General features: G+C 42.3%; 2 protein-coding genes across 3 annotated transcripts; one reads left to right on the forward strand and one right to left on the reverse strand.

The window, feature by feature from the left end:
* Positions 1-2,235: 2,235 nt before the first annotated feature.
* mau2 (MAU2 sister chromatid cohesion factor) lies at positions 2,236-12,147 on the reverse strand. 2 transcript variants are annotated; one of them, XM_084012205.1, is made up of 18 exons: positions 11,864-12,147; positions 11,478-11,561; positions 11,181-11,276; positions 10,893-10,987; positions 9,174-9,201; positions 8,814-8,969; positions 8,517-8,663; positions 8,296-8,386; positions 8,092-8,195; positions 7,872-7,949; positions 7,217-7,282; positions 6,999-7,091; positions 6,333-6,382; positions 6,168-6,245; positions 5,962-6,073; positions 4,255-4,345; positions 3,949-4,076; positions 2,236-3,561 (listed from the first exon to the last, which is right to left on the reverse strand). In XM_084012205.1, the coding sequence occupies exons 1-18, from the start codon at positions 12,095-12,097 to the stop codon at positions 3,487-3,489; spliced, it is 1,806 nt and encodes a 601-aa protein (XP_083868331.1). In that variant the 5' UTR covers positions 12,098-12,147; the 3' UTR covers positions 2,236-3,486. The 2 variants fall into 2 exon arrangements, with proteins under 2 accessions (XP_083868331.1, XP_083868332.1); XM_084012206.1 differs by having other exon boundaries at positions 7,008-7,091; positions 11,864-12,146.
* A 692-nt stretch (positions 12,148-12,839) lies between these two features.
* LOC311014269 (mitochondrial coenzyme A transporter SLC25A42-like) lies at positions 12,840-19,382 on the forward strand. Its single transcript, XM_084010773.1, has 8 exons — positions 12,840-13,170; positions 13,445-13,587; positions 15,540-15,651; positions 15,858-15,883; positions 16,800-16,966; positions 17,369-17,485; positions 17,569-17,720; positions 18,076-19,382. Exons 2-8 carry the CDS (start codon positions 13,501-13,503, stop codon positions 18,396-18,398), a joined length of 984 nt encoding a protein of 327 aa, XP_083866899.1. The 5' UTR covers positions 12,840-13,170; positions 13,445-13,500; the 3' UTR covers positions 18,399-19,382.
* The last annotated feature ends 326 nt before the right edge of the window (positions 19,383-19,708 follow it).

The raw sequence follows: 19,708 nt of genomic DNA on the forward strand, positions 1-19,708 counted from the left end.
CGTTCATAACACCTCGGAAATGTTAAGTTTCTAACGGCCGGGATGGAAGGAAATGCTGCGTTTGGGGGAAATAATAGACGCAGGGAGATTTAAAAACGCTCACAGGACATGTGAGGACATAGTGATTGGAAAACTAAAGTAAATTAAAAGAATAGCCTTTAAATAAATAAAAACAACATAGTTGTATATGATGATACGCTATTATGTTTGTCACTTATTGAAGTTGATTGGATTTTATTACATGCTTGTGTAACATATGATGTGCTTGTTTCTGTGACAGAAATCTTCCATTTCTGCTGCTAGACCTACTCCCAAGAACATAAAATAATTAATTCAAATGACGAACCACGTTTACGCTCACTTACACGCCTCGCCGGTGCTTTACAGTCCCACATTATCCTCATTTGTTGTGTTTTAGAGCATCTGTTAACTTACAATTTGTATTTAGTACATCATATTTACCATGTTAGTATGTTATATGTCACATGAGTGTCATGGCATGTGTTTTCACATGTAGTATTGGATATGCCTTGAGGTTTCCCTATATGCATGTATCTATGTGTGCACATGTAACGTAGGCACCTTGACCCCGCTGCCTTCTTCACTGGATTCAAACTCAAACTGGCCATTTTGTCACACAGCATATCATAACAAGTGATGATTTTCTCATGAAACAAAGTTTATTAACAAAGCCTAGGAAATAAACCTTTAGAGTTATTAATGCTGAATTTGAATATACAAGTGTTTGAGTGTTTCGGTGACAACACAGTGAGTTTTTCTCTATGTATCATCCATTGTCTACCCCTTATCCTCTATTCAGGGTCGCGGGGGGCCGATCCCAGCTGTCATCACCCTGGATAGAACCCACGCTTACACGGGGAGAACATGCAAATTCAAACCCGACCCGGGAATCGAACCCGGGACCCTCTCGCTGTGCTACCCACTACACCGCCGTCATGTATGCATGTAACTGAGTCCATGACTTGTTTGTTGTGGATATGGTGGACTCCCTCAATATCCTCCTGTGACCACGGAGGACCCGTAGCCGCTCCAGGATCAGTGGAGACAAGAGTTTCAAACTTTTCCTACTCCTAAAGTACACACAGACACACAAGAGCATCATGTGACGTGGCTGGGCTACACAACTAGCCGGCCATGCCGCTCCACTTTTTGCTTGTGATCTGGCACTTGTGTGGGAATTCCTGGCTAATAGCAGACCTTGATAATAATCACCTCCGAATCACAGTTTACCACCTGCCTTGCAGAGGTTCAAGCCAGGGAAAATCAGGGAGTCCTAAGCATGGAGGTTTATTCATATTCAAGCTGCTCTGTGGGGCCTTATGCATGAGGCGAACGAGGCATGAGAGCAGTAGCCTTCTTTTCATTTCTCACCTCTCTACACCAAGTCTTTGAGCAGGTGCAGGAATGGAGGGGAGCACAACTGGGATAACTTAACACTGATTAAAAGTAAGCACAGAGCCCAGGTTCTGTTTTATATCTGTGCAGCTTCACCCCCACCCCAGGTAACATAAAAGGCTGAGTGTAGACTTATTTTACTGTTCCACATGTGCCTCAAAACTGCTTGTTAAATCCACATGTGAGCAGGAGCATTTCCCCTTCTTTGTATTATGGAATTTATCGTTCTTTGATACGGAGATATCTGAGTGAACCAAACACCAGAAAAACAATAAAGTCAAGATCAATAACTTTTGAAATGGTTAAATTCATCACATTATACATCCTTTTTTGAAAAGCATTCAAATTTGATTTAGCACTGAAAAGCACACACTATGTTGTAGTGGTACATTCTAGTCATGCAGATGTTCACATAGTAGATAGACATTTTCTTCTAGAATCGCTCAGTTCTGTTTGTTCATTAAAAATAAAGATAATACAGTATTTGGCCCTAAAAATTAAAATTTGTGCATATTGTCTAGAAGAAACAGGCTTAACAGTACAATTACATACATGTAAACACATTTGAAAACGCTAGCACCACCTACAGGCGACTTAGAGAAGCACGCTCACCACTACACACTGCAGCAGTTGGACTAACTATGGTCACCAGAACTCACTCAACCTCCTTTCTATTGTTTTGTCTGCTGAATTATCATTACAGCTATTAGTTGCCCAGTTTGGCTCCACTATACATAATTAATAAACACCAAATGGCTTAAAAAATAAGAAGAAAAACAAATGGCATACCGTCAACAAACTCATATTGAAAACAACAAATTACACATTTTCAATCGTATTTTTATTGGAAAATTATTGAAAACAATGTAAGCATTAAAAACATCGGCATTGGATAGAATATGGCTAGTACTCAAGCTTAAACTGTGTCCTTACAGAGTGCCTTAAATACCAAGCTTTGAAATTTCTACATAGGATAGCTAAAAATACATATCACACTTTACTAAATTGACTTTATAAAATGTCACTGTACAATAAAGGTTCAACGAGTGGCAAATCTATACAAACATACTGTAAAGAAACCATTTAGTAGAACTATCAAGACAAATTAAAATATAACAAAATAAAATAAATTTGCTTTTTTTGTGTGTTGAATATCTGAAGATTATTGTTAGCTCCAAAAGTCTAAACCTGATTTGTAAAAATGAATACACCAACAGGGAATTAATATATTATGGAAAAATACATCAGTTCAATGTTGCTTTGAAAGGGTATGTGGCGACCCTCGCAGCCACTAAATGATATAAAACTCAGAAGTATTTAAACATTGCTCATCAACAGACCAACAGAGGTATTTTCTGGTCCACAGCGGAACTGTCCCAATACAATGTACGCTGCAAATCGCTGTCTCCAAACCTTTTCAACGGATTATTGTGTGAAAATATATTACAAGATGTCTCTATTCTTTCTAATATGGATTTTGTGCAAAAAAATGATCAAAGATTATTGTTAGCAACCCAAACTATTGTACAGGGAGTCCACATCAGTAACTTCCATGCATGAAAAAAACAAAAACAGGATCCATACAAAAAAAGGCAAGATGTAAAATATTTACCAACAGATACAAAAATATCAACATGAATAAATTAATTTCTTCTACATTTCTTTACTGCGCACCCATCTACCCCTCCCCCTTTTCCAACAACTGGAAAAGAAACCTGGCAACTGTAGAGAAGGGTCCTCTATATCCGAGGCAAAGAAGCCCTTTCATACGTCGCTGTGTGTCCTTCACTACTCTTCACTACTCAGAGTCCGACCCTGCACTGCAGCCATGCCATCAGAAAGTGTGAAATACATGTACAACAGTAGTTGTAATTGCTTTACAACGATTAAAGAAGTGACAGACGATCAGGAAGCAACCTTGAGAACCTAATAAAGTGAAGGCCTGAACTCTGTGATCCGTTAAAATCCTCTCAAATCTCAGCTACAGTGGTCTGATAGCAGGTTGTTGGGCATCCAGCTGTTGCTTGTGATAATGCACCAGCTCCTGCCATATGCGAGACAGACGCTTTCTCATAGCAGGCTTGCAAGGCTGGTGGTCGGGCCGTTCTGGGCTTGGATCTGGACCGGAGGAGGGCCATCAGTCCACTGAAAAACACACGGAAAACACTGTAATCTCAGCACTGAAAGATGTAGACACAGAAAACAGATACGAGTGTAAAAGCAGAAATGTTTCAACAAGCGATTCAAAGTATGGCCAAGTTCATAATTCATCCGTGTTTCAGTGCGGATTCTTCTATTCTTTTTAAATAGGTGCTGTGTGGTGGAACTAGTTTATGTAAATGTAAAGAGTGCTTCATGTTTGAAAATGACTAATTCATTAATATTAATCTTGAACTAATATCTCTCTTCAGTCACACTGACAAGACTGTACAACTTCACATATAGCAAAGATAAAACTATTTAAAAAGCGTATCGTTACAATACAATAGCAGCCCTGTGATGAAGTGAAAACGACATGGAAACGTGACATACACTGATGAGGTTATGCTCAGGGAGGCTGCAGGCAGCGATGTGGTCCTGCAGCAGCTGCTGGGAGAAGTTCTGGTGCATCTGGGCTGCTTCATGGGCGTCCATGGTGTTCCCCAGGGCCTTGTTCAAGTCTGCAAGCACAAAAACCCACATCTTCAATCAGCCACAGCTTCGTAATTCAGAACGGATGGTTTTTGCTTCGGATAGAATGGCAGGGTCGGTATTCTCGCTGTAAAAAACCTGTTTGACAAGCATCAGATCTAAGGATGTAAATGATGTGTGGAGGAGGGAGAAAAGGTTGTCATGTACCCTTCAACAGTGCCGAGGACCAGAGCTGAACAGACATGTCGGGGATCTTGCTGGCCAGCTGCATTGCAGGTACAACCATGTTGTTGCTTTCCTGGAGAGAAAAGGGAAACGTTTGAGAAAACATCACAATATCATCTAATATCATCCTACAGAGCAGGGCTCACTCTTGGATCATTCATGGACACAAAGCATCATTATTGTCCTCACCAACTAATAATAATTATTATTTGCAAGCAGAAAATAATAAATCAGTCATCCTAAACTCTCATCTGTGTGAACAGATTTAGAAAATGCTTCAAATAAATGACAGAAACGATTCATTCAGTGTTATTGGAGCAGTATCTTTAGCTCAGTGTTTCTATGGCAGGTAATGTGGGATCTCCACAAGAATGGAGTGCTCCTGTAGTGCACCTCCCTCTGTGAAACTAAATTAACGAGGCAGCAACAAGGGTATGTGTGCTCCGACCCAACCAACATCAACGCTGCTTTGCTGATGCATAACAACATGCTTCGGTGCTTCAGCTGGAACGCTTCTTCATTTCTCATGAGTCAGCTAAGCTGAGCTGGCGTCATTCACTGCTGCAATAAAGCAATATTGTGAAAGAAGTCTAGCAATCCTCTTTTATCTGGGATATCTTAACATGATGCAAGTGTCGTCTGGTTTTGGTGATGTCATCTCCTGAACTCTGGTTTAGCTCTTATTTTATTTGCCTTTATCTTTTTAGTCATTATAATCATATTACTGATGATTATTCATCGTTGTGTAAATATTTTGTGACAGCACCAGTATAACCTCACAACATCACCACACTACAATATCCTTTTTTGTATTTGATCGTGCCACAAGCATAACATAAGTCTATTGTGGGGCTGCAACATTATGATCAATTATTCTGATTAGTACTGAGATCAAAATTATCAGTCCATTTTTATTTCACTGTTAATATTTCAATTTACAGAGCACTGGTTTCTCGTCCATGCTGAGCTCCATCCCTGCCAACGTTGGTCTCAATGAGCCTTAAAATACGTTCTACCTTACCTGAATTCAGTGCATTAACATGTTGTCCATGTAAAGCAACATTACTAATATATAGTATGTTACTCTTCTACTCTGGTCTGCAGCTGCAACATTCAGCAGAGCTTTTCACTGGCTGCTGACGAGCTGTGCAGAGGCATGACAGCTCCTACAGGCTGAAGACAAAACATCTAGATCGCCCCCTGGTGGCTGACTGTTGTTGGAAGAGCTGGATTTTATATGCAGCTGAGTTTTCATTGAGTGGAGCACAAGTCAAACATCACAGTTTATCGTGGACATTTAATTGAGGGAAGCCATATTGGATTCATTATGCAGCCACAGTCTAAAAGTTCATTTCAGGTTAACTGTAGGAGCTGACATGGCAGGAGATGACACATGGAAAAGCCCATTTTAATTTAGTATACAAGTTGTTTGTGTGAGTTTTATGTATCAGGATAGGATTTTATTATTACATCAAACAATAATTGAAGCCCTAGTTGCCCTTCATCATGGGGGCGATGAAGAAAAGATAAAAACGTTGGAACCTTTTTGTTTTCTTATCTTGACTATGATTAAAAATGCTAAAAGATTCTGGTCTGGTGACCCTGTTGTTCATCCTAGTTCATAGCCCAAACAGTGCTGGATGAAAATCAGCAGGTTTTTTTGTATGTATGTGTATGTATGAGTCTTACTCTGTGGTTGCCCAGGACATAGAAGATGTGGCCCAGCAGAACCAGGGAGCAGGCAGTCAGTCTGTTCAGGTCCTCAGCATTAGACATCTTCAGGGTTTCCCTTAGGAAGCGTCTGCAGCACAACAAAACGTACATGAATAAATATGTACAAGTGCTGGGGCAGATCTGTAGTGTGCTAGCATGAAACAACGGAAGATCATACATACTTGGCCTCATTGTAGCGTCCTTGAAAGAAGGACAGAAGTCCCCTGATGTAGAAGGCTGCGGCACGGAGGCAATGGGAGCTGAATCCACAACAAAAACATCGTTCTGGGTTTAATAATCTGAACCATTTCAACACAATAAGTGTAAAAAGATCTTACGCCTCTTACCTTACTGGGAAGTTATGGTCAGGGTTGATTCTCTCTAGGAGGCTGTACAGCTGAAGTCAAACAGAAAACACGTTTAAATTCATTTGGTCCAGACCGAGGGGACAAAAGCGATACGTTGTTGAATCAGTTGTTATCCGGTCCCTAACTAACTTTTCACAAACGAAGGAGGAGTAACAGGAAACCGATGTGGAGAAATCTAATTCTGGAGCTTTATGTAGCACTTAACTGATTCTTATGTGTGTATTTATGTTCTTTTCAAGTCACGATATTTACAATTATCCCAATCATGTAAGTGTTTTTCTTATCCTGATGAACAATAAAATCCTATATCGTCCCATCCCTAATCAAGAGATGGATTTATTAGTAATTTTTCTTTTTCAAATCATGCTAAACATATCTGCTATCATAAAAATCCTGTGGTTGGTTTATTTGTGGCTTAGACCGATTAGTCATCATCACGGGTTGCCTCTACTCTAGTGTCTTTATCCTTGAAGATAACCACTGACTGTGTGCTTCGAAGAAGTAGTTATCATTGCTGATTAAGACATTTTACAGTTGAAGAATGAACTCATGTAATGGCAACACCATTTCTAAACCACAAACATGATATTATGTACGCTTCATTGCTTTACATGATTGTAATTGAAAGACGTGATGGGTTATTACTTCACTGACCTCCTGGTGCCGGTTCCCTTCTCTTATGTAGACACTGGCCAGGTTGGTTACGATGTACGTCCACAGTTCTTGGTGCGTAGTGAGCTGAAACAACAATATTGTTGAGATAAAAGAGGAGAGCAGCCACGAGAGAAAAAAAACGAATTAGGCGAGGAAAAAGAGAGGAAAGGAGAAAAGAAGATACCGGTGACATTATCTGATGTACTCACCCGCAAGGCTGTGGTGAACTGTGCTTCTGCATTATCCATGCAGTTCACTGAGATACAGTACAGACCCTGGATAGGACAAGAGGGGGGGCAGATCCACGTTACACATTCAGTTTGTAAGCCAAACAGGGACAGAGCTTTACTTCAGGTTGCTGGTCACTTTAGAAATGATGGGATATTTCTAAAATGATACTTTAAAACAAACATTGAACATGCAATAGATAAAGTCAAGATGAAATGAAAAATGTCTTTCATATCCCCCCTTTCATATTCATATCCCCGGTCATATTGTGCACCTATTTATCAATATATGCTTAAAAGTTCCCGGTAATGTACACATTTTTTTTGTTGGATATAAAATACCACAAGGAAAATCATGTATATATCAAGTTGTGGGGTGAAAATATGGATTATTAAATGGATAAATTAAGCAAAGTACAAAAATAAAAAAATTGAATAAAATACATGTAACAGGTACAGCGATGAGGAAGGGGCCTCGTCTCTCTGGACAAAGATGATGGTTTATGTTGTTGTTTTAAATATTAAGAGGACTATTTATGCACCCTAAAAGAAACCCTAAAAGAAAGACACAGACATACACACACAGACACACACACACACACACACACACACACACAGACACGTTGAAAATACTCACTAATAGCGTGTGAAGCTGAGCAGCGTGGTTGGTGAATAACCTGGGGGACTGTTGGCACAGCTGACACACCTGTGAGATCTGGACGGACAGAACAGATCGTTCACTTTCACACGCTCATTCAAGCATGCGCATGTCCCTTTCTGTGACACGCTGCTGGTCTGCATCCCCCCCACTGCCACAAAATAAACCCAACGACGCCGCGGATGCAGGAACAGCGTACCTCTTGTAACGCAGTGGCCTTGTGGCCCGTGACGAGTCGACACATGATGATGTGCTCCAGTAGAATGACTTGAAAGGTAGAGAGGATGGGGCTGCAGTCCAACACTGACGTGTGGAGATAAAAAAGATAGAGATAAGAAAAACTCCTCGACACAGTTATTCATGATTTAAAATATTTGGCACAAAAACACATTGGGTAACTCACTTTTTAGTTTCTCTAATTGCATAAGAGCCTTGTCTGTGTACTTCTGAGCTTTCTCCAGGTAGCCTGCTTGCATGGAGTGCATGACCGTCACCTGTAAAATGATAAAGAAGGAGTACACATTAACTACTAGGAATCATTTCCAAATAACCACGTACAGCAGCCCCTGTATTGTTTCGGGAGGCGATAACCATGATGTGGCAGAGAAAGAGAAGTGGCATTACCAAGTAGACGAGGACACACATGTGCTCCTTGGGCAGCCAGTGGAAGAGGTCAGCTGGGTTGCTGGGCAGAATCTCATCATCGTGGAGTGTTGAAATGGTCTGGATGCACTGCTGCAGCTGCTTCAGACAGGGCTTCACGCTCTTCACCTAGGAACAAATGGACCCAACGATATATATGTGTCAACTTCAAGCATTTTGAGACACCCGGTTATTAAAACAGCCTTATTATGCAAGCATGCGTGTTAATAAACAGCCTAAAAACAAGTCTTTTTAAGCCTCCCAGACCGGTTTTCCTACCTGTCCAGCATCCAGGTAGTGTGTGACCTGCAGGACCAGGAAGAAGACTCTCAGGGACTCCTTCTGGATGGGGTTTCCCTGCCAGTTTTCTACAATAGTTCCACACAGCGTGAGAAGAGGATGCACCTCTCCAAGCTTCCTCTCCATTAGCAGCAACTAGAAGATTAAAAAAAACACAGCCAGTCAAAATACTGCTGCCTCTTACGTTCAACAATACCAACTATTACTGTTGTATAGTAATGAACATACAGAAACTCGTATTAAAGATGGAAGAACAGCGCTTGTGTGGTGTTGGAAATAAATTCCTTGTAACAATAGCAGCAAATAGCACAACAAAGTAAAGTAGAGCAGATGACTCACCATTCCTTTACTGAGGAGAAACAGCGCCCTAAAAAGCAAAAACACCAGGTCAGCTTTTTCACCAGCAAGTTCTCACAATCGATAAGGAGCGCACATGTTGAAATGGATTTTAATTTACATGAAGGTGAATGACAAAGTTCTGTTATTATTGTATATGCAATAGGATTAAGTTATTCGACAGGTCAAAAACAATATGCAAAGTGGCTTAACAGAACTTTGATTTAGGATAAACAATTTGATAAATATAAACCAATCCTGCTGTATTCTTTGGAACGGGTGCTTCTGTGGAGGAATATTGAAGTGAGAAGTCAGCAACAGAACAGAATTGCTTGTTTCATTGTCTGCTTTGGAAGTTGGAAGTTTTGTCCTAATTTTAAAGCCCATAGAGACCATGTCAGGAAGCTGGCCCATATACATAATGTTAAGTGATATAAAAATGTCTATTGTTTACATTTTCTCTGCATCTTTTCTATCAGGATGTCGAAGAAAAGGTGGCTGAACTATGTGACAGCACTGATATCAGCGATGCTTCGGGCCGGAGCACAGCTGGAGGGAACAGCTGTTGAGCTTCGAGGGGGAACAACATGTGGAAACTTTCTCAGACTCAGCTGAACCATAACAGGAGGAGCTGGTAAGGAAGTCTGACACGGATCAGAAAAACCTCTTCTGCAAAGTTTGCTCATCCCCGCCATCCTCATGAAGCTTTTTCTGTTACAACTTCACTTTAAACGGACTCCAGGCTTCCATATACAGAAATGCTAAATCGTTTGTGGCTGCTGAAGTATGAACAGTATCTCTGTTGTTCTACATACAATGGTTCACTGATGAGTGAACACACGCACACAACAAAATAGCACACAATAACAAAATAGTGGCACATTTTCTGATGGTATGAGTTTTTGATGCCATCACACTGCATGTCCATTTTTACACATTTCAATGACACCATGTAAAAACAAAAGCAGATCTAAAACATGTTAAAAAAAAACGACTTTCTCCAGCTAACCTTGGTTTTTATAACCAATGATACAATGATCAGTGAGGTTAAGGAGGCTACACACCAAGATGTGTATGTATAAAATAATATGGGCCTTAAAGTCTCCCAGCTGTCCTGTAAAACGCATTCTTCAGCTGTCATTATATTTGCTGTCCCCTTTATTTAGATAAGATACAATTGAGACCTAAATTAACTGTTGTTCCTTATAAATCCAGGTGAAAATGCTAATCTTTTATTTAAATTCTCAACTAAATGAGTACTTTCATTTGTCTAGTATTAACAGACACAGGATTAAAAATGGGCTTTAACATAGTACTTATTTCATATAGATTTTTTATTAAAATACCAGAAATTTTGCTGCATCATGATACATATCGTTATAGATATTAAATTACCTACATATATTGGGATAGTAGACTTTAGACACTGGGTTATCTGTCACTTAAAATCAATTAACAAAACACATGACCAGAATGCTGCCCTGTGAATCGCTGCGTCATGCAGTATCTACTGTTGGGAGCTGTGATTTGATGTTGTCTTCCTGTTACATGTTGGATGCTGCAGTTTATCACTCGTAAAAGAGGGTTTTCATCCAAAATCCTAATTAAATGTTATTAATTAAAGGTTATGAATATATGATGTTTGTAAAATGTTGAGGTACCAATGTCAGACCACTGAAAGCCTTAAAAAGTGCAGTCAAAAGAAGATTGAGGGACATTTACCTGGTATATTCTGAGCCAACCACTCGGGCGTACTCGGCTCCCACTCCCAGCAGGTCACATGCCGACACCAAGTCTTTCTCCAGTGTATGAAGTTGCTGGAAGAGGCAATGAGAACATTCCTGTGACTGCGGGAGACTCTTTCTTACTGGGACACAAAGTCTCGGGGCTGCAGAATCGGTTTAACTCCTAACATTCTGATTTCAGCTCAAACACCGCTGGACCCGTGCATGAAAATGACTGTGAATGCAGCAACATCCTCCTAACTGATGCTGTTGCACTGATACATACCGCCAACTGGAACAACAATCTGCAGTGCCAGTATGGGGTTTGTTGTGAAATCTGGATGGCCTTGCGCAGGAGGGGTTTTGCAGAGTCCACCAAATTCTGAAAAATGTATTTAAAAAAAGGATAAATAGTCAAATAATGCATAACACTGTATGCACGACCACATACAACTTCTAAGACCTCTGAGACCAATTTCTCGTCGTGGTAAGAAGCTATGGCGCTATATGCAGCCAAGATAATATTGCTTCTACGTCACGAAACATAATTAAGGTTAGTTAATGTGACCAAAATTGATCTTACCTGTTGGCAGAAGAGCTCTGACAAAATGCTGGCAGCTTCAAATTTGACATCTTCAAACTGAGGGACTTGTTGAGATATAAACCACTGCAAAACAAGAGGTATATGAATAAAAACGTTAGCGTGTTTGCTATCTTTATGAAGCATTAATAACCCACACAGCGGCTAATTTGGCTAACACCAGCGGATGAACGGAAGCGGCCAACTCGGGTCGAATATTGAACAAATGGCTCAGGAAACCTCAACGTCCAACTTCTGTACACGTTTAACCTTCTGGAGCTAACGGGGGGTTAAAGATTTCCGCCGTAAGGACGCGTCCGCTGCCCGCGGCCTACACCCGTCCCGTCCCCCGCCGCATCCCCGCTCTTTCCTAAGTCGCACGCCCTCACCGCTTTCTCCAGGTGGCTGCGGGCCAGCTCGCTGTTCTTGGTGTGGTGGTAGAGAACCGAGCCCAGTTGGAGATGTGTCCGGGCCTCGATCCTTTGTGGCGGCTTGAACTGGAACACTGCCTGTAGACAGTGCACACAGAGTCGGATTTTGGGCGGACTGGAGGTTCGGAAATGCTCCGCAAATCCAAGAAGGGCGAGGTACCAGCGCTCCGGGGCCTCTACGTTTGACGCCATTTTCCCCGACAACAACAAGTTTTTCAGCGCTATGACCAGACTCCCGGGTTGCCAGGTTTGGTCGTGGAGAACCCGCAACCAAGGAATCTAACCCCCCAATCCATCGCCTTCGTTTGATTTCTTCTCTTTTGTGTGTGTGCTAATTTAATAATTTGTGAGCACTAGCAACTTATTACGCGATTTGATCAAATACTTTGTACTTTTTTACATTTACTTTTGTACATTTATAAAAATAAAATAAAAAAGTACATACAATCAAGCTTATTTTCTGCAGCCAATTTATTTTGATACACAGTGCTTCAAACGTTTTTTCATTTTGTGGGACATTATATGCCTACTTTTCATCACTTGATTGTTTAATTGATAAATATTATCTTTCCCCCTTTCTTCTTTATTAGCCAGAATACGTTTGCATGCAAATAAACATGCTGAGTTTGAGCTAACTATATCAACATCAGAAGTGTTTCTTAAAGGTCATCATCAGTTATTTCATGCTCTGAAATGACTAATTTAACATAACCAAGGATAACTGATTAGTCGATTAATACAACCATGAGATGTTAACTTTAGTATATGGATTTATTTAAGTTTAAGTGTGGTTGTTGTTTGTGTTGAAACTGTTGAGCAAGTATTTAATCCTGGCAGCAGCGTACACTGAGTTTGTTATATATATATGGGTGAGCAAAACTGGCAACCCAATGTTGTACATAAACTCGCGAGTTTTCGTCCGAATAACGGACCTCGCTCATGGGTATTGTAGTCCAAAACACTGCCCCAGTTTCTCAAGACCTTGAACAGCCCAAATAATCTTGTGCGCAGAGCCAGTCGTCGGAAGAAACTTCGTCGACTATAAATAGACCGACTCGCCCGAGCTGCAGCGGGACGCCTGCCCGGATCATCGCACTCAGAAACGGACAAACACCGACGCGAGAAGACGCCTCCCAGCGAGCAGCAAGTTCGGGGCGACGGAGTCGCTGCCAGCGAGAAATGCGTGCAAGAATCTGCGAAGGGGAAGAGTGGCGACTGAGGAAAACAACCTGCAGACTTGTGGACGCGGGCTGCTTTTAAACGAGGTAACCGAACACGGCCCGCGGTTATCAATGCGCGTCCACATTGAACCGCAACGATGCACGCGCCTCCTTTTTATTAATTCTTCGTGCAACGGTATTATTTGAGGCGCGGTGTGATTGGTGCTGTGCGTGTTTACGTGCGTGTCAGCGCGGCGGACAGGGGAGCACCGTGTTTACACGCCGTCTCCCGATAAAGACAACTGGGGCACGTCAACACGGCGGGCTGCTGGTGTTGTTTTCAAGTGCTCCTCTATAATCGACCCTTCTTCTTCTTCAGTGGTGCTTCCTGACCCAGTGGGTGTGTGTCAGCCTCGGTAACCCGTGAAGGGCACCATGGCCCACGGTGTGACCGACCATCGCAGCTCCCTGCCAGTGACGGAAGCCACCGTGCTGGCTCTGCCTTCCTCCGGCCAAGCCAAGGTGAGCGGGCATGTCTGCACTCATTCCGGCCCCGCAGAGCAGCTGGAACACGGACTACATTACCCATGAGCTTGTTTATTAAAGAGTCAGGTGGAAATGAAATGAGCTCATGAACCAGAACAAGGAGCCTCCAAGCAGTGTTATACTTTTTAAATAAATAATATACATACGGGCTGCAACTTAAAAGAAGTGATTAGTTGGAGAGTCATTTATTAGTTGACAGCTAATTGATTAATTAATAAATACTCTCACAAAACCATAGTTCATTCATGAGATCAACATATGCATGCACCCTAAAAAGCTTCCAGACTGGTTTAGTAATTATGATAGAAAGCCTTTGTGTGGTGTTGGAAAAATGCATTCCAATTACTTTGTTTGTCCATAAGTCAAAGCCTTTTATTCTGCTGTCATAGAGGAGTTAAGAAAGCAGAAAATATTCACATTTAGGAAGCTGGAATCACAGAAATGTGCCTTCAAATAATTCACACCGACTAAGTGATTATTCAAATAGTTGGCGGTTTAATTTACTAGCAGCTCTAACCAGACCCCCTTTTTTAAAAAAAAAAGACACAATTAAAAGAGAGAAATCCATTCCATGTCCTGCTGTGTATTTCTATGTGACAAAACAAAGCCGTGTAATGTGACACGGAGCTTCACGCTTCTCAGGACATGCCTGTCCCCGTACATTGCTCGAAATAGCAGGGAGGCGCCGACTAATCTAAAGCTGGCCTTAGTTTACCAAGCAACGGCATTGGCTGCAGTGTTTCCTGTACCTGTAGTATCACGGTGCAAGCAGCCGAGCAGTTTTACTCTGGAAAAAACACCTGATTATACGTGTAAATCAACCAAATTCCAAACTGTATCTTCTATCGTCTGGTTTAACCCGGGAAATATGTTTATTTGTGAATTATGCTCTTCTTATCAGTACGTTGGAATGTTTATTGTGCACACACACAACCACACACACACACGCAGCTCTGCTCCAGTGTTATCTCTTGTGATTCTGTCATAACATTGAGTCACTCTGGCTCTAATCCAGCCGCAGATCTGATCTGGGACAGAAACGAGGCCGTTCGTGCCGCCTGACAACCATGTTGTGTGTTTGTCGGGGTCAAAAGGCCGCTCAATGAGAGAGAAATGATTTTTAAATTGCCGATCTTTGTCCGCATCGATCCACGTCCTGAAGATAGCTTTAGTTATCTTGGGGGTCAGTGTTCAGCTGTCGGTGTTGTTGGTGGAATGCAGCCTTGGTGTGTTTCAGTGTCGCATGTCAACATGTCTCCCATAATCAGGACGAGGCATAGAGATGTAGGATTTAAAAACGCTCCCAATAACGTCACTATCGGGATAATCGCAAATATCATCACCAGCGGCTTTAAAAAGCTGTGGAGCTTGTATCAAGGCAGTCAACAGAAAAATAGAGTCTGGTATAGAAAAAAACAGGATTTTTATGAATTATGACCATCTTTTTTGAGAATTTGATTGTTTTCCCACTTTACAGGATATTAAATGAAATATTAACTGTAAACAAGGATGTTTTTAAAGCACTTTTTGATAATTATCAGGATAATATCGTGAATCCCATTATTTTGGCGAAGATGAACGTTGTACATTGTATTTATACATGAGAGCAGAACGGACCCACATCTGAGTTGAAATCACTAACCAAGCAACCTTCTGCCAGTCTCGTCTATCAGCAGTAAACTTAACAAGGCAGAAGGTAGCAAGAACCAGCCAATCACAGGCAAGTAGGTCAGCTGAGGGGAAACACCTTAAATAACGGTGATGTTGTAAAAGAGGCTATTTTGCATGCAGACAAGAGGTCACGTTTCCAAAAGAAAAGAGACAAACTGGCTTGCACACTTTCTGCTTGTGTAAAGCCAACAATGAGCCTTCCCCTGGTGTCATGTGACAAAGAGGCGTCTCACGCCGTTCCAAATGTGTGCAAACAGGACTTGAGGCCCAGATGGACCGCGCTGGACTCCCTCGTGTGCGGGGCGTTTGCAGGAGCCGTGGCCAAAACAGTCATTGCACCTCTAGATCGGACCAAGATCATTTTCCAAGGTATGAACCACACACACACACACACACACACACACACACACACACACACACACACACACACACACACACACACTCTGTGTATGTGAGAGACTTCCTGCGGATAATGAAACTAGTGTTTTTCTGTTCTGAACTCATTGCCAATCCTCTTAGATGTCAGCCTCCTCATGTGGTGTTTAATCCTCCTCGTGTTTCTTGTTGTTCCACAGTTTCCTCCAACAGATTCTCAGCCAAGGTGAGTAAATCACTCACTCATCCTGTACATCTACCTCCTTCATAAGTGACCAAGTTGAATGTATTAATGCCCCACATTGTTGATACTAGATTTATGGCTTGTCATTCATCAAGTATAAATGAAACCGGTTACAGATTCTCATATGAATATTTACTTCATCTTATATGATTCTTAATGAGGGCTGCACAATCAAAGTTTTGTGACCTGGGTGTCAAAATGCCATTTTAACTGAGATACTGTGGTACTAGAGATGTCCTACACCATGTTCTAAAGACTTGAGCTGAAATGGCAAAATGCTTTTTAAAATGCTTTCACACCTGCCGTCATATTTTGCACCTTTTTAACAATATATGGTGAAGAAATACCCCAACATTGATATCTTTGTATTTTTATATCAAAATCCAATGCGTTTTACTTCCTGGAAAACAAAAGATTTGACATGCTTACACCAGCTGGCATCAACCAATAACATCATGACATCCAGTTAGGTCCCGCCTCCTTTCACACCTCCGTGCTGAAGCTCCATGCTCTTGAATGTGCTTCAGCTCGACTTTAAGAAGCACCTTTGTTTGGTACAGACGCCTGCAAAAATCACATCCTTTAATAGGTTTTTCAATGAAGATGAGAATAATAATGTAAAACTGTCATTCCCCTGCCGACATGGCAAACCGTGTGACGAAGGGAACATCAGTCAAAATAACCCCAGTGACACATTTTTAAAAAATCATTCAGCAAATGTTCTATTTTCTGCCTAAGAAACAGACATTTTATACATTTATAAATATCTCTGCTCTCATATTATTTCATATGGTTTATGTCCGACTCACACTCGCACACATGCGAACGCATTCGGTCCTAAAACCAGACGTGACTGTGCTCTTTGAACACACTGAGATTATTATGCTCCTCCCCCCAGGAGGCCTTCAGGCTCATCTACTGCTCCTACATGAAGGACGGGCTGCTCAGCCTGTGGAGAGGGAACTCTGCCACCATGCTGAGGGTCATGCCCTACGCTGCCATCCAGTTCTGCTCACATGAACAGTATAAACGCCGGCTGGGGGGTTACTACGGCTACCAGGGCAAGTGAGTGCTGATTTCAGTCTTGTTTTTGTAAGATGATGCAGCGTGGATACGTTGCCATGGTAGCAGCGTGGCTCCAGGGGCGATGATGAGTTCAGGAGTTCGGTCCACGCCGCATCACAATTGTGAGCATGTTGGCATTAAGTACAACCTCGCAGAGACTGGAGGCTCTAACATGTTGTTCTAAATGAACATAATGTTATAATTATCCATGAGCTTTATTACGCTTTGAAAGCTTTATCGTAGGAAACTGTTCCCGTTGCTACGGGCAACCATTCACACTCACATTCACTCATACAGGAAAGCCTTTCCTCCACGGAGGAACCCTGAACCCGGAGGGAGCTTTCACTGCCGCCCTATTGTAATAATGATAATTGTATTTCTTATTATTTTTGTTTGTTTCAGAGCTCTGCCTCCGTTCCCACGCTTCCTGGCCGGCTCTCTGGCCGGCACCACCGCTGCCATGCTCACCTACCCTTTGGACATGGTGCGAGCCAGGATGGCGGTCACAGCCAGAGAAATGTAAGCATCTCATAATCATATTTAAATCCTAAAAAAGCACCGCTGCCGTCACTGCATGTGATGAAGTCAACTCTTTCTCTCAGGTACTGCAACATCATGCACGTTTTTGTGCGCATCTCCCAAGAGGAGGGAATCAGGACCCTTTACAGAGGCTTCACTCCCACCATCATGGGTGTCATCCCGTACGCAGGGATCACGTTCTTCACATACGAGACCCTGAAGAAGCTCCACGCAGGTACTGATCCTTTTACAGGGACCGGGTCTGTGCAGGATCTCATCAGGTCCTGGTGGTCTCTGAAAGCAGCTTTATGCTGTTAGGTTATGAAGAAGCCTGTTAGGTGAGAGAAACATCTTCAGAACGTCCAGCTGAGTCCGATAAAGCTTTCAGAGATTTAAAGGAACAGTTCAGATGATTATACAGGAAGGAAAACATACTTTATATTATATATTATATTATATTCCTTTTGTTGGACTAGCTTAGCAACACGCTGGCCCTTTTAATGTCAACATTCAGTTAATTTAACTCGAGATATTGAGCAGAATAAACGTGTCATTCAGAGCTTGATCTCTGCGTCTCTCTCTCTCTCTAGAGAAGACGAAGCGACCCCAGCCGTACTCCCATGAGCGCCTGGCGTTCGGCGCCTGCTCGGGCCTGATCGGACAGTCCGCCTCGTACCCGCTGGACGTGGTGCGTCGGCGCATGCAGACGGCCGGCGTCACCGGCTCGTCGTACGGCACCATTCTGGGGAGCATGCGGGAGATCGTGAGCCAGGAGGGCGTCCGTGGACTGTACAAAGGCCTGAGCATGAACTGGGTTAAAGGGCCGGTCGCCGTGGGGATCAGCCTCACCACATTCGACATCACGCACGGCCTTCTGCTCAAGCTGCATCAGACGGGCTACTCCGCCCACTGACTCGTCAGGATGCGTCCTGCTGCTTCCTGCTGCTTCCTGGTCCCTTCAGACGGGAGGTCGGAGGTCGGAGGTCGGAGGGGGATGACAAAGAAATGCAGCTTGTCCACCGACGGAGAGAGACAGGAGTGAGGAGACGAAACAAGTGTCTTTAAGTCGTTGCTCACACAATCACGTTGCCATCAGAGCGGCGAAGTAATAAAACAGAGGAACAGACAAGGTTTGGTTTTTAACGAAACGCAGCACTTTATCAGACCATGTCGTTTCAAATGAATCCTGTAAGTGTTTTTAATGACTTTTATTGCTTTTTAATTGGGAGGGACATTTTATTTTTTATTGCTTTCTTTCCTTTATTTCAAGTAGCCTGGTCCTGCAGGGTTATGGATTGTAAAAGGATGATGAAGCACTCTTTTGGTTTTAATTTTCCACTGGTATGATGATGCCACTGTGGGCTGAAGACTGACGGAGCCAATGATTGGAGGAGGTGATCCTGTCAGCAGGACTGCACAGTTTCACCGGCCGTCCAGCAGCGAGGAGAGTCACGCAGTATTAATATATGAATATGTCCAATCAAATATATGTGGGGAATCTCTCTAATCTCTAATCCCTCTCTCTCTGTGTATATAACAAGATTTTTATGTGCATATTATTAATTTGTATTATTTGATGTCAGATTTTGTACCACGTCCACGTTGTTGTGCAGACTGCATCGCTGCTTTGAGGCGTCGTTTGCCTGTAAATCTGAATATGCCCTGAACTCGTCCTTTTGCTTTCTCTGATAAGATATTGATATTTCAAAGATACGGTATTTCCAAAGATGTTCATTTGCAGTTGCAAGTTAAACTGACCGTTCAATAAAGTGTCCACCTCCAACCGTGAGCAGTGAGTCCTTTTGTCCACTGGAGGGGGCCGAGGGATAACGCAACGCTGATCACCGAACACCGGAACGTTAAAAAAGTCCTTACTGACCACAAAGATCTTAAATTTTTAATGCTGCAATCATGGATTTTTATATTTCATTTTCATGTTAAACAAGGTGGGCTTAATTACATTTCCACTACACTAACAATGCATCTGTGTTTTGCACCAATTTCCCTCAAATACTGGCTTTTTACTAAAAAAATATGAATAAACTATTCATAAATGATATTACATATCTGATATATAATCATGTAAATGCAGCATATTTTCAATTTGGTGTGTGTGTGTGTGTGTGTGTGTGTGTGTGTCCGTCCATGTCCGTCCGTCCACCTCTCCTCCAGTAGATGGCAGCATTGAGTCGCTGCTGTCTCTGGACCATCATGGAGGTGAGT

This window comes from Eutrigla gurnardus (genome assembly GCF_963514095.1).
Source record: "Eutrigla gurnardus genome assembly, chromosome: 6".
In the NCBI taxonomy this organism is placed as follows: Eukaryota; Metazoa; Chordata; class Actinopteri; order Perciformes; family Triglidae; genus Eutrigla; species Eutrigla gurnardus.